Source organism: Podarcis tiliguerta (assembly GCF_965153285.1).
Source record: "Podarcis tiliguerta genome assembly, chromosome: 6".
NCBI classification, from domain to species: domain Eukaryota; kingdom Metazoa; phylum Chordata; class Lepidosauria; order Squamata; family Lacertidae; genus Podarcis; species Podarcis tiliguerta.
The window spans coordinates 43,586,926-43,613,308 of NC_139539.1; the positions used below are offsets into that span (position 1 = coordinate 43,586,926).

The 26,383-nt window shown below is 39.9% G+C and overlaps 1 protein-coding gene across 21 annotated transcripts in view; it reads right to left on the reverse strand.

Moving 5' to 3' along the window:
- The window catches only part of ANKS1A (ankyrin repeat and sterile alpha motif domain containing 1A), a 122,717-nt gene continuing 96,334 nt past the window's right edge, over nt 1-26,383 (reverse strand). For 10 of the 21 annotated variants that reach the window (XM_083445629.1, XM_083445618.1, XM_083445632.1 and 7 more), the window contains 12 exons: nt 15,339-15,437; nt 12,653-12,802; nt 12,397-12,504; nt 11,661-11,825; nt 10,147-10,272; nt 9,349-9,420; nt 8,859-8,945; nt 8,266-8,403; nt 6,535-6,705; nt 5,377-5,475; nt 4,334-4,431; nt 1-4,217 (listed from right to left, as the gene is read on the reverse strand). In XM_083445629.1, the coding sequence (XP_083301755.1) occupies nt 4,178-4,217; nt 4,334-4,431; nt 5,377-5,475; nt 6,535-6,705; nt 8,266-8,403; nt 8,859-8,945; nt 9,349-9,420; nt 10,147-10,272; nt 11,661-11,825; nt 12,397-12,504; nt 12,653-12,802; nt 15,339-15,437 (1,353 nt within the window). In that variant the 3' untranslated portion in view covers nt 1-4,177. Of the gene's footprint in view, nt 4,432-5,376; nt 5,476-6,534; nt 6,706-8,265; nt 8,404-8,858; nt 8,946-9,348; nt 9,421-10,146; nt 10,273-11,660; nt 11,826-12,396; nt 12,505-12,652; nt 12,803-15,338; nt 15,438-26,383 lie in introns of all 21 variants that reach the window. The other 11 variants (XM_083445624.1, XM_083445625.1, XM_083445621.1 and 8 more) reach the window with 5 other exon arrangements.

A 26,383-nucleotide genomic window follows, 5' to 3' on the forward strand; every position in this document is an offset into this window, starting at 1 on the left:
TGTTGTGTCTAATTTTATTAATTTAGTCTGCTCTAAGTCATACAATTATGAAAAACAAACAACAAAACGACTGCTGGAAGCCCAGGAATATTTACAGTCTCGCCTTGTTGTAGTGAGGTCAGTCTATGTTGTTGCACAGATTGGTTATGTTTGGTACCACAAAAAACTGGACAGATTTAACAATTTTTTATATACAGAAAATAAAAAGGAAATAGTTCAAGTATCAAAATACAAAGACAGATTAAATAACATTTTTATTACAAATCAGTCCCACTGCCATACATCACAATTAGCAAAGGAGTGTCTACATTGTAAACCAAACTGCCTGTTACCAAGAATCGACCTGCCCTCTTCAGGTGCAAGCATAGCGGAAATTCCTGCTGCTAGACATTCATACTGATCATGCAAAAGGAGACAAGGTAGGAGTGAGGTATCACCCAACTCATTTTAGTTTCACAAGTGTAGAAGTTATTTTAAAAAGTGAGGTACCCTCAGATATCTGGTCTGCAAGAACAGCACAACTCTTAAACTGCTCTAGAATTTCTTGGGGGGGGGGGGCAGAATTGTTATGTACCTCAGAAATCAAATAAGATTTTCATCTCAAGCTAAGAAAGTCAAAAAGGCCAGATCCTATGAGCCAACAATGGCATGTATTTAATAAAAAGATTGCAAGAGTTTGATTTTAATAACGTGATTTCCCATTCAAGAGCTAAGGAGCAGTTCCTTCAGCCACCTTAACATTTATAGTGTTTTCTCCTGGACACAAAAGATAAAAAGAAGTCTACAGAAGACATACATCTTTTTGAAAAGGGAAACATTTGGAGCACTGGGGGGGGGGGGGGGAAGCATTGATGATGCCACTTCAGCATAGGTTGGTGCTAGAACAGCAACAGCATTTTCACTGAAGATCTCAAAACGCATTCAGTGCCAGGAATATAGGGCACTTGTCTCAGTGTGCTGCAAAACCCCACAGAGAGGCAAGAGTCTCAAATATTGTACTAGTATTCAAACTGCTCGGAGCCCAGGAATAACTAAAATTCATAGGAAAAGTCCAGACCAGAATGGCTTTGATTACCTTCTTATAAAGAATGCCTAAGCAGGAGATACTGTCATAGATATTGCTATGTCCATGTAAACTCTGAGAAAGGAAGCACCTGATCACTGGAAGAAGCAAGTTGGAAGCTTTCGCTCATTTTGTCACCATGTTCTAAGGCTATCCTCTCTATAGCAAAACAGTTCAGTGTGCATTCTCTCACAACAGTTATAAGTACCTCAGTATTTATAACCATCACCAGCATACCGTTCACATATGAATATAAAGGAATGTTAATATTTCCAAAATTCATCCACCAATTATTTCCAAAGCCAGGCCTTTGGGATGATGATTTGGTTTTTTCTCGATACCTTTTCATCTGGAATAAGACTAAATTACATTTTAAAGATACAGAAGTCGAAACAAGCCATTAACAAAATAGCAGGGTACCACAAGCTAACACAGACTTATTTGCACTTCCTCAGATAGGCTATAGAAAGATGTATGTCACAGCCATAGCCAAAACCAGTGTTCAAGACTGTGATACTCTATGTGAAGCATACAGTCATTCTTGGGTGGAGTAGAACAAGAAACAACTGTTTCAGCATAATGCCCAAAATCTCTCCACATCTTTTTCATATTGTGAAACTGATATACTAAGTATACTTTAAATTATGAACTAGTATAAAAAGTGCTAATCAGTGAATTAACTACTTAAAAATCCCAAACCATCAGGGCACAACCACATTTTCAAAAATATGGTACAGGAATGAGATGCATGGAGCAACAGTCCAGTTATTCAATGTATACATAAATGTGTGACAAAATTGTACTTAACCAGAAAAGAAATACTGCAATAATAAGAGTTCTTTGCAGTAAAAGCACACTTGTACCAGGCATCAGTTCAGCAATGGTCATGAAGGGTTAAATATTGATAATTTTTATTAAAAACGCCCTGTTTCCCACCTGTTTCACTGCAGCTGTGAAGGGTGTACAGTACCTTCACAGTTGCCAGTACCTTCAAAGTTTAATATTGCAGTGACTTCAGAATCTTTGTCTACTACTTAGCAACCTCAAGTGTATAATGCTTAATATTCTAGCATCCACTTGGCCTATGCTGTAAGACAGGCACATTCACATTTTCTTTTAACAGTTAAAATTCTCCACTTTCATCAACACAACATGTTATGCTGAAATTGTGGATTTCACAATATTGCTGCATGTACACCACTGTTTTAAATCAGAGCATCAGTCTCTTAACCTCAGATGTTTCATTCTCTTGCTAAAAACACATACTGCTTTTTGTCAGCTTGTAGCTGGAATCTCTTTGCACTCAACTCTGGAAGTCCTTAATGAGCAGCCAAGGACATATCCCAGAGCCGGGTGTTGATCTTCACACATCACGGTTTCTCTGCTTCTTAGTGCTCTGCCCCTTTACTACATTTCCATGGAAGAACGCGGATGTCTGCTGTTCAGCTTGGCAGAAGGCAAACAGAATGGGGACAATATTAATGGAAAGAAATATAGGGAACGAACTATTCATTCATTTAAACCTACTGAGGGAAGCCTTCAGTTACAGTGATGGAGAAGTTAATGGCCACAGCTTTGTGTGTTTTATAGCCATATGGTGGATGCCCTCTGTTCATAACCAACTGCTCTGATGCTTCTTGGATAGTTTACCATTAAAAGGCACATGTACTATGTTATCTGGTTTTCAGGAGAGAGAAAAATCACCAATAACTCCTGCAGCTCTTACTGACAGAGATTAAAACTATTCATATTAGGGAAATAATTGTTTGCTTTTTGAAAATAAAAGCAAAGCACAGATATATTTATTAACACTCAAATGTGCAGTAGTCTAAAGAAACTAAAATCTTCAACTGCTATAATTGTACCTAGTTACAACTTGGTATAATTTCCAGGACATAATTTCAGGGACAGTGGGCAGATACCTGGGCCTACCTCACCTATCATCAACAACTCTCTCACTGCTGACCCTATTCTCTGAACAGAGAGAGAGATAAAAAATTGCTTGAGATCTTTGTCCAATATAGTGACTTCTCTACTCTAACAATATCAGAAATAATCTCTGTAGGCCTTAACCTTATTATCAAAAGCTGGTCCTAATTCAACATTTATTTGCAATCATTGTTTAATGAGCTACATAAAGTTTGCCATTTGAAGAATGTAATAAGGCAAATACAACAGACTGCTCACCTGCTTGAAGACAAATAAATGGCAAATATTTTGATAGTGTCAGTGTGCCTGGAATGCTACATTTAGCAATTTTTAAAGGGATGCTATTTGCATGAAATTTTGACCCCTTTTCTTCTAAAGGGGAACTGTGTTCTGTTACAGCAAAAGCACACCCTTGATTGTCAGTCTTTGTGTACAATTTAGTGACATGTGCCTTTGAAAGTTTCAATTTTAACAAGAGTTTAGGGGGGGGAATCAATTCAAAATTATTATTTATAAGCAGATTGGTTAACCTGAACAGAAAGTGATAATTCTAGGAAATGATTTTAAAAAAAAGGCATCGTGTTTAATGAAAAGCTGAAAACATCCCTTTTTGGCATTTTCTTAAATATACCAAGCCTAACTCCTAGGAAAAAGGAAAAGCGCTTAATTAGAGCAGACGCACTAGAAAGTAGAACTTTATATTATACCATGCATTCAGATATCCAAGGACAGCAAAGATTGTGAGCAGCATCCATGCTAGGAAATCTGGTGAGCAAGAGGTTTGCAAGCAGTATCACAGTGGTTAGTGTCTTCTGAGACGATAAATAGAAGAGTGCTACTTGTTGGAAACAGTTTTGTGGCCATGACTCAGTATGGAGGTATAAATCTAAATTGATACAGCATGTACACATGAGACCAAAGTTGTAGAACAGTCCAAGGTTTAGAATGATAAATAGAAAAGGCCTATGGAGTGTTACTTCACCCCACAAATTCACAGTGTCAAAATGAAGAGAAAGTCAAGAAACACTGGGTGTTTTCTGAAATCCACATATTTGACTCTTACAGGCTTCATTTCTCCCACCTCACAGACATCTAAAACAGGTAGCTCTCTCAGTGAGTTACACTTGTTTCCATTAGGAGTATTCACAGCGTTCAGAAGAGATCAGATACAAAATGCTGTTTAGTCTATGGTATCGTAGTGCTGTTGCCTCTGATGGTGCCACACCTAGTGTCAGCAATGGAAGGAAGGAGGGATTTAGAACAGCAGACAGATCAGACTGCAAAGGCACGGTTAGACGGGATGGATGCAGGATTTGTTTTCAGAAGATAGTAGTCTCATACTTAGTGCTGAGGGTCCTCTTGGAATCCTGCTTAGGCTCTACAACCCAGGACACACTAGCATGGGACTGGGAGTCTTGGTCCACTTCAGATGGCTCGAGCTAGAAAACATTAGAAGGAGAGAGCATATCAGCCAAGCTGCTCATTATGAGAATGTGAAGGCAAACCTGTACAAAGACAGCTTTGGGAGGGAGCCGCCTAGGTCATATTTTTTAAAAAGTATTTAAAACAGAGGATGTGAACACGTACAGGTATTTACCTCTTGAAATGTTACCATAAAGACTTGGACCAGTTTTTCAGATTAAAGAAATACCATATTTTTGCTCTATAAGACCCACTTTTCCCTCCTAAAAAGTAAGGGGAAATGTGTGTGCGTCTTATGGAGCGAATGCAGGCTGCACAGCTATCACAGAAGCCAGAACAGCAAGAGGGATTGCTGCTTTCACCGTGCAGCCATCCCTCTTGCTGTTCTGGCTTCTGAGATTCAGAATATTTTTTTTTCTTGTTTTCCTCCTCCAAAAACTAGGTGCGTCTTGTGGTCTGGTGCATCTTATAGAGCAAAAAATACGATAGATACAGCTCATTTTGGGGGGAAAACAAATTAAATTTTGTTTAAGCCCAAATCAATTATCAATTCAAGGTAGCAGTTTGTTGAAATTCACTAGAAACAGAATGCTTATTTGGAGTTTAAAGTGTTATATTCAGCTATCTAAGGTTAGGTTTTTATGATCTGATATATTCTCTTAAACAACAGAACTCTTCTCCTTGAATGTTAAATTGATTTTAATATGGTAAAACTCGGCAAATGTTGCACTGAAGAAACATTTTATGCTGGTGAGAAGTGTTACAAGCTTGTCCTTGAAACACCTCTTGTGTAATGTATAGGAAAGCTTGAATGAATTAACCTAGCAAGGTCAAGACAGAAGGGAACATAGAGAGAGCAGCAAAACTAAGGGGAAAGAATGAGGGAATCACTGAATGTGAGTTGGTTTGATAACAGAAAACGTTTGTAGCGAGAGACATGTGACTGCAAGAATGGTAAAGACCTTAGCTCCTTGACTAACAGATTGCAGCGGCAGATAGGAGGGACGGTGTGTAGTACAGGTGTGACAGTAACAACAGCGACTATCGGGAGGGAGCGGCACCTGAGGAACGGGAGCAAGCAAAACACAGACAAAAGGTAACATTAAAGGAGAGCAACAAGTATAGAGAGCACATGGGCCAGTACTCTGGTATGTTTATTTCTTTGCTAGGACTCTTTATGGGAACTGCTGAAAAAAAAGAAACTAAGTACTCAGTAAATGTGTCATTGATTACATGTTTCTGTCAGTCCTACAGAGGAAACTTCAGAAAGAAAGGAAGAAAGCCCGTGTGCACAAGGCACCAGCAACTAGTAGTTCTAAAAGCAGTAAATTCATTTTAGGGTGTCAATATAGCCTGTAGGCTGCCCAAGCAACAATTTTGGAGGGAAAACAACTTTACAGCACAAACAGTCTTGATAGCAAAAATACTGTCCTGCGTCTTCATGGGTTCTCATTTTATTGCATTTCATCATGCACAGTTTCCAGCCAAGCACTGGTTGCATGTAGCATGTTTAACTTAACAGCTTTTGGTCCAATATCTGTGTTGTCTAGAACTGTTGAGAAATGCCTCACAGCAGGCAGACCTTTGTCATTCAGTGGTATGTAAGCTAGGACTTTACTACTTCAATCAGACACATGAATCCACCTCATGAGATGGTAGTGTGAAAGAGAATCCTTTTCTGCGAAAGTATTTCCCATCCACTACCCATCTTTTTTTCCCCTTTTCCCTTTCTTTTTTTTTTACTTTCAAACTATCAGCATTGTCAAGACAAAACACAGGATTACCACACAGGAGGAATGCAAGTTAACTCAGGAAAAAATATGAGCAAACACTCTGATTTACTTCAATGAGCAGTTCTGGTATTTGGCCCTTGTCAAAATAGTGAATAGTGAAAGGTAAATCTTTGTATTAGTATACTTTTAAGCCTTTCCAGTAACTTGCAATTCTTTCTATTGTCTCATTGTTACTTGCTCGGCTAATTAGCTCTTAACTATTTTACTTACCTGAAAAAGCTCAATGCAATATTTTTTACAGTATTTTTTAAATCAGCTGTGGTGAGGCATCGTGTTAAAAACTAGCATAACTACAGGAAAGAACCAAAGTTCTTTTAACATACGTACTGCTGATTTCCTCATGCTGGCTCGAGGTTTAGGCACCGGTTTTGAAGATTTTGTTTCTATCATTTCAGCTGTCAAAGCACCTGGAGGTTTTGATTTTTGGGCTTGGAGGGCCAGCTGGTAGGCTACTTCAAATGCTTGTCCCAATGTCAGAATGATTTCATATGTTAGATTCTTGAGAAAAGAAACACAAAGTATAACTTACTTCATAAAGTAATGCCAAGAGTTATGATGCTAGTCTGTTTCTACAAACAAAATGAGTGCTGAGTGCTGTCTGGTATGTTGAAGACCATTTTATATCACAATCCTGTGTGTAAAAATTAGGGAATAAGCCCCATTTTGTATAATGAGGTAGTGATGGCCATTGGGACTGGTAGGGCAGAAGACCTGGAGGCAAACAGTAGGTGGAGCTAGAGCAAATGGCAGTCTAGAGTCAGCTAATTCTACCTTTGCCCTCATCCTCCTCTCCACCACATGGACTAAAGAGGGGGAAGCTGTGAGCTGAAGCTACCAACTTCATTTTTTTCATATACTTATATACAGCTTAATATGAAAAATATATCTAAATGGTTTACAAAAATATTATACAAGATATAACCAAACAACAACAACAACAACAACACCAGGTAAAACAATAAAATCCCCCTAAAGCAAAATGTAACAGCACACTCTGAAAATATCTCAAGAGTCATCAGACATGACTCAATAGCCTGGCCACTAAGTACCTGTAAGGTGGATGGAGGATCAGAGATCTACAGTCATCTAGACCCCACCCCACCCTTCTTTGGAGAGCAAAGCCACTGTGGAAATACAAAGTTTGTCTGAGCAATCAGCTTCTGAGGCATACCTTTTAAAGTTATCCCTTTGTTCTGTGTGACTTTGGGCTGGCTGACACCAGTCACAGGAAAGAAAGGATTCTGCCATAAGAAGGAATTCTGCCCAGTCAAGACAAGCTACTTCCCTAAGCTTTGTGAGGCCAGTACTGGTATTGCACAACTGCCTTGCTCTCAGGATTTAGGAGCCCCTCTGGATTATTAACTGTGGATTGACCTGGCAATTGAACAGTTTCTGGGAGGCTTAAAACCCAGCACTTTTTGCATAACTGTCTGGCAGGTCCAGAACAAAAATACTGGTGAGGGCACAGAAAGGGCAAAGTACATTTGGGGGTAGTGAATTTGAAAAGTATTTCCACTGTGTAACCAAAAGTAATCAAGTAATGAATGGGAGGTGAGCAATTTGTATGGGAAGACACTCTATTCCCCAACCCCACTATGTTGCCTATGGCTGCAGTTAATGTCCAGGATTGTAACAAAAAGCAGAAACATACTTCAGAATTCTGTGCAACATACATAGCTCTGCCATTAAAATCTTTTTTATCATGCAAGTTCTAAAATCCAAATATAAAACATTTGACACACCTCCAGTATTTACTTCTCACTTCCTACACATTATACCCTATATTTTGTAGAGAAAGCACTGTGGATTTTTAAATGTGTTGGAGAGAGTACCAGGACTGTTAGCCATTTCACATTCAGGGCAAAGAAACTCTGGAGGAAAGGCCAGCCTATGTTGCTTAAATCCTTGCACCCCATGTTTGCGTATATGAATTACCAGCATTCCAAAAGCTTTTTGCTGCAAACCAACTACCTACAGATTATTTTTAGCAAGGCAAAATGCAAAGCAAGGCAAAATGCAAAGCCAAGAATCAAGCCATTTATATTCTACGTTACTTACTACATCAATGGTACTGAAGACATGGCAGTAGTGGTGGCTAGTTTGCAAGTCCTTTGTGATATAGGCAAATGTACAGAGATCCTCCGGGTCCTGTGCAGCACAAGAGATGTTCCGGATTTCGTGCTCAGCAATAACATTCTGCCAAACGGAAACAAACAGCTTTTTTTGCTCAGTAACTGAGATTATCTTACGAAAACACTATTCACAATAAAATAACTTTTTATTAAATTTATTTACAACTAAATAACAACTAAGATTTTGGGTTAGAATACCCTGGGTGGTATTCAACTAACTTTTACTCAGAGCAGATCCATTAAAATTAGTGTCTATGACTAACTTCAGTCCATTGTTTTCAATACGTCTACTCTGAGACATTCTTTCAGCAACAAAAGCAGCGTCCAAATACAGACAAGCACTATCTGAAAAACTGATACAAGGGGAAAATCAATCTCTACCTAACTTCTCTAGTGGCAATTCTTACAGGATTTACCATGACATTTTGATGTATTTACTGATAAGGAATGGGTAGTTGCATAACAGATTTTGACATTCAAGATTTTAAGTATTAACTACGAGCTTAAGATCGTTCTCACCTTGTTAGATGCATCAATGAATTTCACTCCTTTGTAAGTGATAGATAATATTATAGTTGGGGTCTTCTTCATATGCTCTGTTGATTTCTTTGTAAAAGAAAAAAACATTTCTCAGGATGGAGTATACAGGCAAGTTTTTTTTTTTTAATCTGCATCAGGTTTTGGAAGAACTATGCTAGGTTTTTAAAGATACATTTTCAAGGCAATGAAAATTCAGTGAAGTATATATATAATATATATACAACAAGGTATAATCAGACTTTACACACCCTAGCAGTAAATACTGCATACCAGCTGAAAACCTATTTGCCAAACAAGTTGACTAAAACAAGGTAACAGATAATTGTAGGGCAATTATGAAATTTCGAAGTTTTGTGGTTTGGCTATTATATCTTGTGCTTGCAGCAGCCTCCAAATCTTGAGCTACACAACACATTTTACTTTTCAAGACTGGTATCAGAAGTTTTGATTTTACACAGTGCACACCTACCCTCATCTTTGCACAGGCATCCTGTGTAGATTCTGTCCCTCGAAGATCTTTGATTAACATGGAACCTAGATACTGTTTGAAACAGGGGAACAGTAGCAGCAACTATTAACACTAATATTTGTACCCCAAAAGATGAGAAGATATTCTTGCTTCCAAAAGGAACCAGGCAATCTTATAAACTTCTGCCTGGATAAGGCCAAACTGTACTAAGTAAAAGCTATTATGTAAGTGGCAGGACCATGCTTTCCAGCAAAGATGGGAAATATGTTGCCTTCAAATCTTGTTGAATTGCAGTTCCCAGTAGCCACAGTCAGCATAGCCAACGGTCAGGGATGATGGAGATTGAAGTCCAACATCTAGAAGATCTCAGGTTCCTCATCCATGCTTTACAGGAAGAACCAAGATTATTCACCAGATGAATTAGAATTTAGAATCATAAAATTGTAGAGTTGGAAGGAATCTCAAGGGTTATCTAGACCAGCCCCATTCAATGCAGAAATCACAGCTTAAAAATCCCCCAACAGATGGCCATCCAACCTCTGTTTAAACCTCCACCGAAGGAGAGTCCACCACCTCCTGAGATAGTCTGTCCTACTGTTGAACAGCTATTACCATTGAAAACTTCTTCCTAGTGTTTAGTGAGAATCTTCTTTCTTGTAATCTGAATCCATTGGCTTGAGTCCTCCTATCTGGAGCACCAGAAAACAAGCTTGCTCTGTCTTCCATGTGACAGCTCTTTAGATATTTGAAGATGGCTATTATATCAACCTTAGTTTAATTAATCTAGAATATACTTACATTGGCTTCATACCCACAGGATTCAAATATAAGCTTCTCTGGTTGATGCTGCCAGTGTTGGACAGGGGCATAAGCAGCAGCCAGACTAGGGGGTCTGAGTGTAAGTTTAGATTCACGGCGTTCCTCCTGAAAACACAAGTTGCAGTTATAGTCAGAATTTGGTCTGGGATGCCTGCTCCACTGAGCATATTTACCAAGGGCTCTGCCCTGCTCAAGTTGCTTGCCAAGCTCGTCTACAACCCTGCCTACCCTTCACCAATTCCCCCACCCCAGACCTCACCAACGCCCCCAACAGACCAAGGTGGAAAATCTTTCTGGCTCCCACTCCCTTTGATGGTAGTAGAAAAGAGGGGGAATCTCATGGACAACGCACTTGTCAATCATAAATCTCCCACAAGAAGGATGGAAGCAGAGAAGGGAAACAAAGGCAGCTGGGAGGCCCAAGTGTGACGACAGCCTTAGGGAAATGCATAATAGGATAAAAATTTTTATAACCACTTTCCACATAGTTCAAAGCCATATATACTTACATAAATAAAAGAAATAACTATCACCGAAAATGCACATATAAGACAAAGCAACCATGGAACATTTATGTTCTCATTTAAAGGTGTGAAAAAGGAAGGTTTTACTGGCTTTTTAATAAGATAACAATGCTGGTGTCTTCCACAGTTTGGGGGCTAGTGCTGAAACAGTCTCTCTGCTATCTTAATCAGTTTTATGAAAGCAGCAGACAGCAAGGCCAACTGAACCTCATCTAGCGAGTGGGCTCACATGGGCTATTACAAATGTCAAAACAGCATCACACAATACCATCCTTGTGACTAGGGCAGTGTCTGGCTACCTCTAAAAATGTCTTGAACTAGGCAGGCATGTTTCCACTGTACAATACAAGATATAAAGGCAGACAAAGCTTGATAAACAACGACAAACTGGCTGCTGTATCTCAGAAATTATAATAATGTTAATAATGTCAAGACTGGGAACACCCATAACTAGACACCCCTCCCCATAGCAATTGCACAGTTTTTTGCACAACTGTCTGAGCAGTGATCAGTGGCAGTTCCAGGATAAAATACTGGTGATAAGCAGCAATGCACTAAATCTGCTTCCATATTGGGGGTGGCAGAGGCAGCAGCAGCAGCCATACTTCACTACTGTGGGTCTCCAGTCGGTGAAACTGTGCTACAGCTCCCATGAGATTCCCCCTCACTTTAACTACCATCATAAAGTAACTTTGATTCTTCTTGCTACATTTCACGGTGCCATTTCCCAACTTGTGGAAACCAAACCAGCTGCAAGGCTTTCATGCCTCCACCCACCAATGTCAGTCTTGCCCCTCGGATATGCTCACCAGAGCAGGTAGCCATCTTAGAGCATAACAATCTATTTCTAATTTACCAGAGCCAACCAGCCATTCCCCTCCATGCCCTGCTCAACAACAGCTGTAAGGTTAGAGACTCCTGTTTTACAAGCTAATAGAAGAATTTCTAGAAGAAAAAATAATGGAATACCTGTGCCTTGAGTCTCTCTGTTCTGGGGTATGATGCAATGTCATGGCTGCTCTCATGCCTCTTCTTCCCAGCATCCCCCAAAGGCAGCAGGAGATCTGCAGACCTCCCTGTACAAGAGTCACTCTGGCTTAGGGGTGAAGATGTCTGGGATATCAAATCCTGGCACTGAAATCAGAGTGGTACACATTACAAGAATTAGATTTGCACAGGGTATATTCAGAGCAACTTGCCCACAATAAATAAAAATGTCACTATAAGGCAAGGCTCAGCCCCCCCCTTTTTGTTTTAGTATGATCATTAAGGTCAACATAACCAGTAAAAAGGAAGTTTAGTTCATTTATACCCTGCTATTCCATGATGAACTATACTCAAAAGGGCTCACATTAACTTATTATAAAAGTACATAATATTCTAAATGTTACAAAACATATCAATAAATTCAAATGAGACTTAGTTAACGTCCATCATGAAGAAAATTGATTTAATTTGGGGCTGTTTACTTTGTAGAGACAGAAGTATAAACGTTGCATTTCTATTCTATGAGTTGAGGTCCACCTGGAACTGTTCTGAAGCACCTGAGTTCTAAACTTTCAAATGGTTTCCAAAATCCAGAGGCATGTGCTCAATCTCAAACAAAGTTTAATTAAAATGGTGTGTAGAAAGAAAAGCAAGACCCACTGGGGACAGAAATGCCATAGCACCCCCCCCCCCATTCTTCCTTTAAAAAATGACTCACTCTTAGCTGAGAGAACCGTGGTGGTTTCTGTGGGGGCTCCTCATATGGTCTGTCTGCCAGAGAGGCTATTATACGCTTACGATGGCCAATAAGATTTACCTTAAGTACCTGCAGGGAAAGAGAATGTCAGAAAAACATGCTACAAAAAACTTTCTACATGGTGGCTTCTCAGTATTAACACAGCGCTGCAATCTTTCACCTTGTGAATCACCAGAATTTTCATCTTAACTGAAACTGAATAGGGTTAGCAACTTACATTTACTAGTTCTAGTTCCCAGAGGTTTTTCACAGAGTCTATAGAGCTATAGCCACTCGACAAAAATGATTGAATGTAATCCTGCAGCCCCAGGGAGTCAAGCCATACAGGAACAGAAGGCTGAGTCCCATCACAGCCCAGAGATTTCACCTGCAGAAGGAGCAAGACAGAAAAGTGTTATAGATGCGTAAGAATCAGGTGTGAACATAGCGCTACGTTGGATACAAACCACAGTAAAAGTCACTTAGCAGTATACAGTGGTACCTCAGTTTTTGAACAGCTTAGTTCATGAACAACTTGGAACCCGAATGCTGCAAACCCGGAAGGAGGTGTTCCGGTTTTCAAACTTTTTTTCAGAAGCCAAACGTGCTCTGTTTTGAGTCCCCCCCCCCCGTGTTTCCTGTTGCGCTGCTAATTTGTATCCCCCTGTTCCCTGTTGCGCTGCTAATTTGCCCCCCCCCCCAACTGTAATTCAAGCCTTCCATGTCCAATTGCAGTGTTCTAAGGTGATATTTGGTGCTTTTGTTTTTCCTATTTATTTTGCATTTTTTGTTTTGAGGCTTTTTCAGTTAATTTGTTTTTGTGACTATGTGGATCCCAGTTCAGCTACTGATTGATTGACTGGTTGTGTGACTGTGAAAATGGATAAAAGCCTCCCATCCAAACAATGACTATCATCAGTGCAGGTAAGAAAATTTTTTAATTTTAATTTTTATCATCTACAATACTGTTTTATTTATTTTATAGTACAGTACATTGATTATTGCTTTCATTTTATGGATCAATGGTCTCGTTAGATAGTAAAATTCATGTTAAATTGCTGTTTTAGAGGTTGTTTTTAAAAGTCTGGAACGGATTAATCCATTTTGCATTACTTTCTATGGGAAAGCGCACCTTGGTTTTAGAACAGACTTCTGGAACGGATTAAGAATGAGAACCAAGGTACCACTGTACTTGTTCAGCTGGAAAGTTTTTGTGCCAGTGGAACATTGTTGCAAGTGGGTTGCTGGTAACTTTGTTGCACAACAAATTTTCACTAGTGCAGCTGTTAAATTGGATTCTTCTGTTGCATGACATTAAAACTTGTCCATCCGCTAGCACAAGAGCCCTTGCATTATTAGACAGAGAATATTGGATACATCCCATTTTCATTTGACTGTGTAACTCCAGTCTGTATTTGGTTGTAGCAACTATACAGTGATTAATAACTATGCAGTTCCCTGTGAGGTAGAAGTATTAACTCCATTAAGTGGAGGTGAGCCACTAGGGCTAACTACAGAATGCATGAAATCCCAGGGCAGTGCCTCCCTCCCCCCTCAAAGCTGTTTTGTGAATATGAGTGGGGAAATTAAGCATGGGAGTAATGGGAGGAGCTTCTTCATTTTTTTCCTCACCTGCTGCTTCTCTGTTCTAATGTGCTCCCTAAAACTGCTTTTAATCCAAACTCTACAGCTGTATTCTGTAGGGGAAAATACATGTATTTGCGTGTAATGTTCAATTATGCCCCACGGTTACTTAAGTGCCTGAGTTGAAGTGAGTTGGCTTGGAAGTGAATTAACTAAAGGTACAGTTGTCAGAAATAGATCAAAATTTTGAATGTCAGTGGCACAGTAAACATTGCAGAGAGGAGTAGAACAAATCCAAGAGGGACTGGTCTAATCTAGCAAGTGACTGTTGGTGGAACCAGAACAGTCTCGCATAAGGAGGGACAATGATCAGGAACCCGAAGAGATAAAATTTGTCAAAACTCACTCTTGGAAATCCACTCTTCCACAATGACCAGAGGCTTTCATTGATCCATTGTGGAAAAGAGAGCAAGCTCAATGCACAACACCAGGCAATTAACTGAATTCAACCAGGGGAAAACATGCAGTGTAGCAACATGGATCTATGGTTAAATCCTATTGCTTTCAGAAATTCAGCTTCTTCTGGAACTTTTAATTAGTAGCACAACCAAAAGCTTTCTGCATGGCAAAGCATAATATAGAACCTCATGGTAAGATTCCTGCTATGGAATTTGCTTCTTAAAAAGCAGACACGATTGAACAAACAAACCACTTTACTTGGCTCTGTAAGAAGCAGGCTGTTTTGGAATGTAAAATTAAAATGTCTATTCTAGGAGGAGCCACTTCACTCACTTTAAAACCTTCCTGTTCCATTGTTTTAAAAAAGACTTATGTGAAATTGTAATATATAAAAACACCCTATATTTCCAATAATAGAACCAGACAAGGACATTTAAATATAGAAATATTTCAATTGGCATTCTGGGAGAATGGAGACCCTCCATTGTCTACACAAACAGAGGAAAAACCTGTTGTGAAATCAGGAAGTCTTTAACCTCTCACAAGTCAAATCACTACTTTAATCTTAGTTTTATCACAATTAAACTGAGATTTGTTCACAATGTTTGCACCTGCTTTGGTGATATCTTCTCATTAACTCAGTTTACTTAGAAGCTGCCAAAAACATGCATCTTTCGACACAATTCTGACTCCACTATTTGGACTCATGCTTAATAGGAAAGCAATACTAAGCCCTCTCCTTACAATGTCTATTAATATGACAGAATGCAATTATTTGCTTCTCCTCCTGTAAAATTATTTGTTCACTCATAATTATGGAATTCAAGGTATTCCAGTACTAAAAATGATGTTTTCATGTGAAAACACAAATTCATTCTAACCTTAGGAAGAGACCGTGCTGCCTGAAGAAGTTTTCTGCGATGCTGTGGGTCACTAATACCAATCTCTCGAAGGTCCTGATCTTCCATGACATTACTGCCCTGTAGGAAGACAAGAGGCAGACGTGAAATAAGGCTCAGCAACAGCACAAAAATGAAGCTCAGCAGCTTTGCATTTCAATAAAAAATGTGTTTCATAATTTTTGTTTTTACCAGGTCTTTGATTGTATAATAAAAATTGTCTTTGTTGTTTCACAACTCTGCATCATGCAAAAACTCCATGTAAATACAGAATTTGGGCACAGACTTCAACACTCTGGGAATCTCAGCTTTGATTTTAAAAACAATGTTTCTAGTTCTTAAAGCAGTGAGGATAGCTTTGCAGATGTAGCGGAGAAACCCCAATGGAAGCAGCCAAGGTGGAAGGAGCCTACTTTCTAGCATGAGGAACAGGATTTAAGGTATGCATGCTTTCCTTATGTAACAGCAGAATTAAGGAAGCGAATAAATTCGCACAACAGATCATAATTCAGCTTTTCTTGGCATTACCTTTGTACAGAATCAATATTTGATCACAGCTTCAGTCTTGGCCCAGGTATGAAAATTGAGAGCATCACAAGAGGCCTTAGAACAAAAAATCATGGGTCCTCCCTAGCTGCTGCTTGGTTATCATAACACAGTGTAACAAAAGATAGCATCACCAGGGCTAACATTACACAGTTAGAAATCTAAACAACCATGAAAATAACAGGAGTAATCTAGTTATCGTCACAGCAGGCCTGAGTGCAATCAGTACTCTCATCTGTGATTTCCTAAAACTGGTATTCTAAGGGATACTGCCTATAGCAGTTGAGGTAGAACACAGCTGTCTTGACTATTCTCCATGAAATTCTCTAATCCTTCAAAACCATCCAAGTTGGCGACCTTCACTACATCTTGTGGGAGCGACTATCGAGTTTATCCATGTGGTGTGTAAAGTAGTATTTTCTTCCAACATTCAGCTTCACTAAATGGACCATAAGTTCTAGTAATATGAGAGAGGAAGGAAAAACTTTTTCCTATCCACTTTTCTCCACATCATGCATAATTTTATATAACTCCATAATTTCCCCTACTTGCCTTTTCTCCAAGTTAAAAAGCAACCTTGCCTCAGGAGAGCTGCTCCAAACCCTTGATCATTTTGACTGCCCTTTTCTGAAACTTTTCAAGCTTTATAGGAGAGCGGGGAAATCTGTAGTCATGGACACTTATAAGCACCGAGTTCTTATTTGTTCCCACTCTCAATGACCCTGGCCCCCAAGGTCTAAGGCAAAGACCAATGGATCCTCCAGCAATGGCTCCCTTGCTACCTTCTGCTGCTCTGCAATCTCACTGCATCCCTCCTTCTTTTCTCTCTGTAGGCTTCCCCCTTTCACCTCCTTGCCTCTGCATCAAAGGAGCCTTTTTGTTAAGTGCACTGCATACTTCCCAGCTGCTTGGTTCAGGCTATCCAAAGCCTACTTTCACTGCTGGCCCCGCTGCATCTCATTCCGTCCAATAAATTTCAGTAGATTGATTTACATGACCTTCCCATTTCATACATGCTCGCTTTCATCAGTCACCCCTTTGATCATAGTTTAACAATCCAGTATACCTGGACGCAGCTTCAGCTGCCTGCCCTTTCCTCGTAGTCAGCTTTGCTAGTGCACTGCACTGGCATGCATGGAAAGCTTGTCTTTGCCTGAATTCCCTTGAGGGCCAGAGAGAGAAAATTGAATTTATTTTAGAGCATGCCAACAATCCAGGGAAGGTCAGTTTCACTGTAATCTATCATGCGTCTCCATGGAGATGGAAGCAACCCAGCCCTCTCTAGAGGAGTGACTTTCATCATTACACTCTTTACAAAGCTCATTATCTCCACATGTGAAGTGTGGAGGAATGAATGAATGAGTACATAGTGCGTAGCAAAGGCAATATTCAACAGCCATTTTACTATATATCTTGTTTTTCTTACAGCTCAGATCCAGCCCAGAACACCCCTTTTATTATTGAAGCGATTAGAAAACCAAAGCTACCTTGTAGCTCATTTTTTGCAACTAAGATTAGCTAACCCAGACTACTGTCCAGTTGTGCTAGATAGTGCTCATATATACATTCAAAACTAGACACAGTTTCCCACACTATTATATGTGATTCTTTTCTCTATTGTGCTTGCTGTAACTAAAATGTGAGAATGGACAGAGAGCTGAAAAGGTGAGCTAAAGTACATATAAATAGCTAAAAGCATAGAGAAAGGAACATGATTTTTTTATCTTGACAAAAAGGTGGGCATCCAGTATAATTCTTCCACATTAAAAAGGTAACATTCAACATGGATTCCCTTTTTGTAAAAGACAATTCCTAGGGTACTACAGTAATTTTTACACACACACACAGTGAAAGAAGATCTAGATAAAAGCACTAGGATGCCTTATTGCTGTATTAAGCACAGGCATACAACCATTTTACACGAAGATCCCACTATCATATGATGGCATAGCAATTTGAAATTCCCATCTTGTGTCAGCTATCAACACATGTAAACAACAACTACTGAGGGGCAGACATGGGAATTAACTGGTGATCATTAATTCCTAATTATATCCCTCTTCAGTTCTATCAATAAAGGGGAGACTATTAGAAAAACCAACCCTTGTGAAGGCTGCTTACTATAAACAGAAAAGAGAGAGAGAGAGAGATCCATTTGAGAGTGAATTTGCCATCTGCTGAATGTGCAAGGCCAGACCATTTTCTTCACACATGAAATGACAGCAGTAATTGCACATTGATGTAGGCCATCATGCACTTTGTATGACAGCACAGAGTAAACACAGCACAAGATACTTCTTTTGCTTGCCTTGTTTGCTGTGGATATTGTTTAATGGAGAATTTTTACATGGCTGTATCCACAATATTTCTGCAATGCCTTTTCTGTATTTTCATTGAACTGCATTAGCCATTGAATCTGGAATGATGTCACATATTCTGGTAAAAGGACAACTGGTTTTTTTGTCTAAATTGTACTAATTTCCATGGTTAGCTCTTTTGCTGTAAAACAATCCTATGAAATAAAGGGCATTTTGTAATCTTAATACAATAACTTCATTTGCAATGAAAAGCTCAATGTTTGCTCCATTTTGAGTTGGTAAACATTAACATGATGAACAGCAGCTACAGCCATTTTCTAAAACACAAAACCTGCCTGCATGTTTTGATCTGAAGTGTCACCAATTATACCCATATACCACTCATTTAGTACATCTCACAGGCAAATAAATCCTCTGAACTTAATGAAATGTCCATTTCAATGGGCGCACATAGTGCCCTTTTCAGTGTCTTGCTCATGTTTACACAGGCTGTATACATATTTCAGCCATCCAAGTGCTGCAGTTTGTGGTTTTCTAAAAGCACCTTTGTAGACATTGCTTTGCAATTGTTCATGGAGGAAGTCTGGTAGCATAGGCTGCACAGGTTCATCATATTGCTTAGTGTATCACACAGACAACACCATGACTAATTTCTCTCTCTCATTTTTTGCAAGGTGCTGTATATATATATATGCTCCCTCCCCTTTCAATGGCCACCACACTCCTTAAAAAAAACCTTGCCAGTTATTAATGTTTGATGCTTTATTTATTTTTATTAATGCTAAACATTATTGTTTGACATTTTATTATGTTTTTATGTGTGTTGGAAGCTGCCCAGAGTGGCTGGGGCAACCCAGCAAGATGGGCGGGTATAAATGCTAACATTTGTTGTATCAGAAGTCTGGTAGCACAGGTTGTGCAAGCAGAGTAAGTTTTATTGCACTCAGTGCATGCCCATGGGCTTCCTTCCCTTGTACAATGCAGGTAACTTCTTGACGACTTCTCTCAGGGAGAGGATGCAAGGCAGTCTGGGCTGTATCCAGCTCTGAGTGTGACTAGCATTGGATACAACCCTCTGTTTATGTCCAGAGATGTTTACCCCCTTGTACCACGCTTTACCGTGCACAGAGGCTGCCTGTTCTGGTGCCATGCACACAGCTTAAAATTACAGTGGTACCTCGGCTTAAGTACTTTAATTCATTCTGGAGGTCCATTCTTAACCTGAAACTGTTCTTAACCTGAAGCACCACTTTAACTAATGGGGCCTCCCACTGCCACCGTGCCGCTGGAGCATGATTTCTGTTCTCATCCTGAAGCAAAGTTCTTAACCCGAGGTACTATTTCTGGGTTAGCGGAGTCTGTAACCTGAAGCGTATGTAACCTGAAGCGTATGTAACCCGAGGTACCACTGTACTAATTATAATGTATGTTTTATTGCAAGGCACTCAAGACATGGTCTGCTCAGTTTTATGAAAGAAAGAAAGAAAGAAAGAAAGAAAGAAAGAAAGAAAGAAAGAAAGAAAACCCAGGCCTCCAATATATGTGCTCCCCGTTACAACAATTAATTTCATTTGAGTCATTGTGGGTTTTTAAAGGGCAACGTATAGTGATATTTTGTTAAAGGGCAACACAAAAAATGGACACATCTTGAATTTGTTGAACTGCCAACATAAGCAGTCAGAAAATATATATCTTGGTGAAAAAAGTTTATAAGGATTGCAACATTATGTTGATCCAACCTTTGAGATTTTGATAAACTGGAAGGATTACTTTAAAAATAATAAATGCTATGGTGGAAGCCAGTACCTTTCCAACTGTGCTTGAGTACAGAAGAGAAAGAGTTGATGGCAGCTGTTTCCACCCATCCTTTTAAAGAGTAAAGCAGCAGTGAAACTTCTGTGACTCTCTAAAGACTCAAATATCAGCATACTGATACACATGAGAAAAATTATTTTCAAAGCCTAACTTGATTGTCTTTGAGGTGGCATGAAACACCAGATGACTCAGATACCTCTTCTACTGAAAGGTGCTTTCAAAATACCCAAAAAACCTATACCAACTATATAGGAATGACAATGTTATACGCTAAGCAAAAACTGCTTATGTGGAAGACAGTGCAGTGCAGTCAATCCATATAGTCTCATGCTTATTCCACACATAAGTGCCACTACCAGGCTTGGTGAATGCACATATATAGGTAGGTTACAGAGCAGAAGGCTAAGACATTTAGGTCAGAGGTAGTCAACCTTTTTATACCTACCGCCCACTAATCCATCTTTCTTGATGGTAAAAATTTCTTAACTGCCCACCAGTGCTCAATGGGAGGAGGATTCAGCTTGTGCCATAGAACCCCCTACTGCCCACCTAGAATCCACTAGTGGGCGGTAGGCACCAGGTTGACAACCCCTGGTTTAGGTTATTGTTTTTCAAAATACTGCTTTAAATGAGACTTTGTAATACACATTAAAACTACTGTTTTGGCCTACGGTTTCCCTTATACTGTACAATGTTAGCTTTTGCTCTTATAATCAGTACTGCAGACATTGCTGCTGCTTATCTTGAATCTCTGTGCAAGACTTCTCCACATTAAAGCAAAATGAAGCACACCTATGCACCACCAGCTTGCAGCAGCAAGGGAATTACCCTTTGGCACCAGGGGAAAACAGGTGGGTATTTTGAAAGAAGTGCATTGCTGTCTGGATGGATAAGGCAGATACTTCAGAGGCTTTATTCTACAGCAGGGGTGGGGAACATGTGGCCCTCCTGGTGTACGTTGACTCCAGTACCCACCATCTCTTACCATTAGCCAAGCCGGTTGCGACTAAGGACAACAACAACTGGAGGGCACCAGGTTCCCCAATCCTGGTGTACAGCAAACCTCTCAAACCTTAACATAAAATGTGTGACACCCATTGAGATTATCAATGCCAACAATCAAGGTCTAAGCATTATAATCCGCCCAGACTAGTTTTACTTGGACCTCAGAAAGTGGCCTCTCTTTTAGCAGTAGCAGCTTTGAGAGCTCCACTTGACTAGGCACTTGCTCTGGGATCAGCAGTGTCTCTGTCCCATACGTTAGCACTTCACTAGTACAGTGGTACCTTGGGTTACAGATGCTTCAGGTTACAGACGCTTCAGGTTACAGACTCCGCTAACACAGAAATAGTACCTCGGGTTAAGAACTTTGCTTCAGGATGAGAACAGAAATTGTGCAGCGGTAGCACAGCTACAGCGGGAGGCCCCATTAGCTAAAGTGGTGCTTCAGGTTAAGAACAGTTTCAGGTTAAGAACAGACCTCCAGAACGAATTAAGTTCTTAACCCGTGGTACCACTGTATATTAGGAGCAGAGGCTGCAGTGCAGAAAGGACTCAGGTTCAGGGCACAGTAGGAGAGAGTAATAATTTTCACAATCAAAAATTTGATGGGAGGATTTTTCAGGGCTACTTCTCTCATCATAGATCCAAGAACCATCGAGCAGTATTTAAATATGCTCATCTTATGGAGATTCCTCGTTCCCCGAACCATCCTCATATTCATGTATCCTGTGAATCCCCATTCTAAAAGTACTTAACACGCACAGCATAATATTCAGGAAACCATTACAGGCTTATACCTTTGGCCCTGCTGAATTGTGTCCCGTCCCCCACTCCCCCCGAGAAATGTCCATCTTCCTTTGCTGAAAAAGGCCCCCCGCTTCCAACCTAAGCACAGAGCTGGCACTTCCCTAAGGCTGCCTATGCGAATTCCACTCTGCTTTTTAGAGCCCAACATGGCTCTGCGGGACTAAATGGCAAAGACTATTTTAGCTTCTCTGATAAGCAGGCAGAACTGAACCCACAGGTAGAAAATCCATAGGGGAGGCAAGAGGCATTTTTACTTAATTGGTTCTGAGAGGAGATGCACATTTAAAAGCAGAGGGAAGTGTTCACTAGGTGGTCCTTCCTTACAAGCTTTTGATAACAAGATGGATTGGAGACAGACAAAACCTAGCAGGAAATCTCTTAATGCAATCATGTGAACCAAAGTAGTACAAAGTGTTATGGGCTGTTCTATCTGGGTGTCTGTTGTTTTAAAAAACCTTTGAAGAGACATTACTATTACTCAATCTAAGGGGGTTCTGACACTCTACTTGACAATGTTACAATGCAATCATGACCTATCATTCAGCTATATTCTGAATAATTGAAGAGATCTATTCCCTGCTATCAGTACCCCAAAGCTCAGCTCCCCAAAAGCAGCTAGACTTGGTGAAAACATCTCAAGTCTATCTTTGTTGATAGTTTGGTTTTCATCTAGATGAACTGCTCTTTGATTTGGTATGCTTTGGTTCCTTTTCTTTGGTACATCTACTCATTCCTGCTGCTACTTCTGTTATTTTCCATACCAGGCGTCATTCTGTACAATTCGGGTTATTGTTTTTATTATCATTTCCCTATGATATGTTTGCTCTTTTTCTTTTGACTACCTTCTGCTTTTATTTGTATTGCTATGTCCAGATAAAAATGTTTGCCTGTCTTTGGAATGCTGAGAAGGGATAATGGTCACTAACTAGAACCTCAGTCACAAATTACACTGTGTCCATTTTTGATCTCCAAACTGTTTTCCCCTCCAAGTCTCATTATCCACAAACTTCAGAAGGATTCACCTACAGTCAGTGGCAGAGCTTCATGCTCTGGCACCGGGGGCATGGCTGGTGCACGTCCCGGGGGTGTGGTGCACTGCCCGTGGGGCATGGTGTGCTGCCTGCCGAGGTGTGGCGCCCAGCGTGCGGGGGGGGGGGGAGCCACAATGGCACCCCACCGGGATCATGGTGCTGGGGCGGTGCACTCCCCCTGCCCCACCTCTTTCTCCGCCAGTGCCAACAGTTTGTTGAATAAAATGTCCTCTCAATCACTGTAGAGAACAGGGTAATTTTTGAGATGGTACTTGATGTAGAATGACTCCTAAAGAAAGTCTCGCAAAAAAAATGACAACAGCCCCAGAAAGTCCTTTTCCACCAAGGCAAAGACAGGAGACTACTTCAGAACTCAGTGTGCATGTTGAAAGGATGACAACAGTATCTGGTAAGGTCTAAAGGCCCAGTCTCAGATATAGTCTTAGTTAAAACGAGGGACAATTATTTTGTGATTTTTCTTAAAAGACTCACAACTGCTATAGGAATGCTGTCTGTCTAATCTAGTCTAATCTAATCTAGTTGCTTTATCTTGCCCAAGGCAGGCCAAAGGCCTGCTTATAGAGGAATACTTTTGTTTTGTGCCTAAAGATATATAATGATGGCACCAGGCAACTCCCCCCTGTCCTAAGACAGGACAAATAGTATGCCCCCTCCCCTTCTAAAGAAATGAGTGTCCATTATTATGCCTACCTACTATGCAAGGTCATTTGCTTACAACAGTTATCACACAGTGCATAAAATTAGAGATTTAGCCCAAAATGTTAGTGCTCTTAAGGAACTTTTTTTATAACCTTTATACTAAATATGCAGTTTTCTTGCTTCAAAGCAGCCTTATATTTATGCTTTCATCTGGTAACAATAGGTAAGAAGGAATGGATGCAGGTGAGTGAGTGGGCTGCTGTAAGACAGGCAGAGTGCTTCATTCCTCTTCTGCATCCAGTAGAAACCAAAATTCACTCTTCCACAGGCTAAAGCAAGGGTGCAACTCTCTGCATCCTATAGCAAACTAGTAAAGTTTATGATAGGATAATGTTTGTGAACTTATTTGCAAGGCTGCTTTAAAGTTCTGCCCTAGTTTCATTTCAGCAATACAAGAATATTTCAAACCACATTCACGGACATACAATTTACAGACTTTGCTCTCTTTTGGATGCAATGCCAAACTGTGATTTAGCATTATGTGAACATGTCTGGGTGAGCCATGGGTTAACACACTCCCCCTTCCCAGCATGGTCTCAAACTGAAGATCAGAAGCTTTCACTTCCATTTTCACTAATCCAAACTCTAAACTGCAGTTAATATTACCTATGTGTTGTTAAAACAAGCCATCTTCATAAAATGCAGGTTTGAAGTTGGATTGTTGCAGAACACAATCGTTGATGGGACATGACCACCAGTTATGCAGTTAGATTTGGAAGCAAAAGCTTCTAATCAGCTCCCAGCACCTAGACGGTAGAAAGATGGGCATGATCCTGAGGCTGGCTCAAGATTGTTCAGGTTTATCATTATTAGGGTAGCCATATTTCTGGAATTTCCCCTACATATTCGGAATACTGCGGTTGGAAGCAGTGACTGGGTGGAAATCGCAAAAATGTCCAGGAAAATCCCGACATACGGCAACCCATGTCAGCATTGTTATTTTGGGCCATTTTCCTTAAAAATGGCTCCAAAACTTTTGGTTGTTGTGAATTTGTCAGAAAACCTCAACAACTTTTCTGTCTGGATTTTCACTGTTTGAAATATGGCAACCCTAGTATTATCTCTGAATGAGGTCATTGTGTCAAATTGATCTTGAACATGCTATCCCTGAAGCTAAATTTGTATCAGAATAAAGCAAAATGGAGCAGAGAACAATCGAGAAGCTTATGCTTGGGGGGAAGTTACCAAATTCAATGAAATAGAACCAAATGACATCAATATGTTGCTAATGTGTTGTATAAGCAATAAAGTGGTATTCCAACAAAATGAGCAATACTGTGCAGTAACTTAATCGCATCACAACAGCAGCAAGGACTACTAACACATTGGGGAATCTGGAAGTAGCCTGTGTACCTGTCACCAAGTATACAAAAACAGTAACAAGTGAGGTAGCCATATATGCGTACAATTGTGTCCATGATATACTTGGTTTCCATAATGCTTTCACCTCTTTCTTTTTTTAGGTGAAGTTGGGACTGGTATTCTCGGTACACGTGTATAGCCATATCACAGGCTCTACTGCATGCATGGTGATCAGTGAGTGGGTCTAAAACCCACAACATTAACACGAACTGTCCCGAACATCTCTCCCCATACGCTTTACTAATGGAACCTTCATTATGGAATTAGAAAAAAGAATGATCAGAAACTTCTGAAGATGAGAAAAATGCTTTGTGCCACATTCAATGAACCTGTTGCTCCCTCTGCTCTTCCCATGTCCCCCTATGTCCTCGCCAAATTTGCTTTGGGGAGTTGGGAGAACGTAGGGTGAGGAGAGGAATCATTCAATCAAACATGTGAAAATACTTGTGCTGATGTAATGATCTCCTTAGCACTATGATGAATATCACCCTTTATCAATGTGGTATTTTTAAACTTCTGTTTTCCCATTCATTAGTGAATTAAATAGATGTGAACAGGAATGCAGAGTGTTCTATAAAACGAAACCAAGCCCATGCTTGCCTCTTGGGAGTATGTAGTCCAAACCACTGACTAACTGTGCTTACAAGGTCACTGAATATTTCCACAATGCTGTATCAGGTATGGGGTGAGAACTACTGGAGTCACCCAACTTTAAAAATAAAACCTTCGAAAGGAAGATGTTTCATTGTTATTCAGTAGTTTTCCTGCCTAACATACCCACAAGCCAAGGGCACTGCTGAACCAATAACTCCATGCTGCTAAGCAATACTAAACTGAAACAGCAAGATTACAACTGTGGAAATCTGTCAAAACATCTGCTGCTCAAGAAATCTAGCTATGTACCTTAAAACAAAATCAAACATCTTATGCTGCAATGGCAATGTAGCTTCAACCAGAACATTTTTGTTTCTTAGCTGGCTCAATTAAATTTAAATTCAGACTTTTGCATATTAGCAAATTGCAGCCTACCTTAAGAGAAGATGGCTATAAAAATATCACCACACAGAGACCAGCATAAATTACTAAAAACTTGTGTGTGCATTTGAAAGGAAGTTACATACTAATTAAAAATAACAGCCACTCATCTTTCTTATTGTGATGCAGTACATGGAATGTTTGGGGATTTGCGTAAATTTGATGCTGAAAATATTTCTGCAGTGTGCGTTACAGTGTGAATTATGGGATTAGTGTTCAATCAACCAACATAGATGTCAGCTGTTCAGTATACATTTGACTCCTCAAATTATGATACTTAACTTATTTTGCCTCAGTGCTTTATAATCTGTGGTTTTCTAGCATCCCACTCTTGAGGAATCTCTCCCATATTGGTTATTCTGTATTCCTGTGAGTCTACCATAGAACCTCG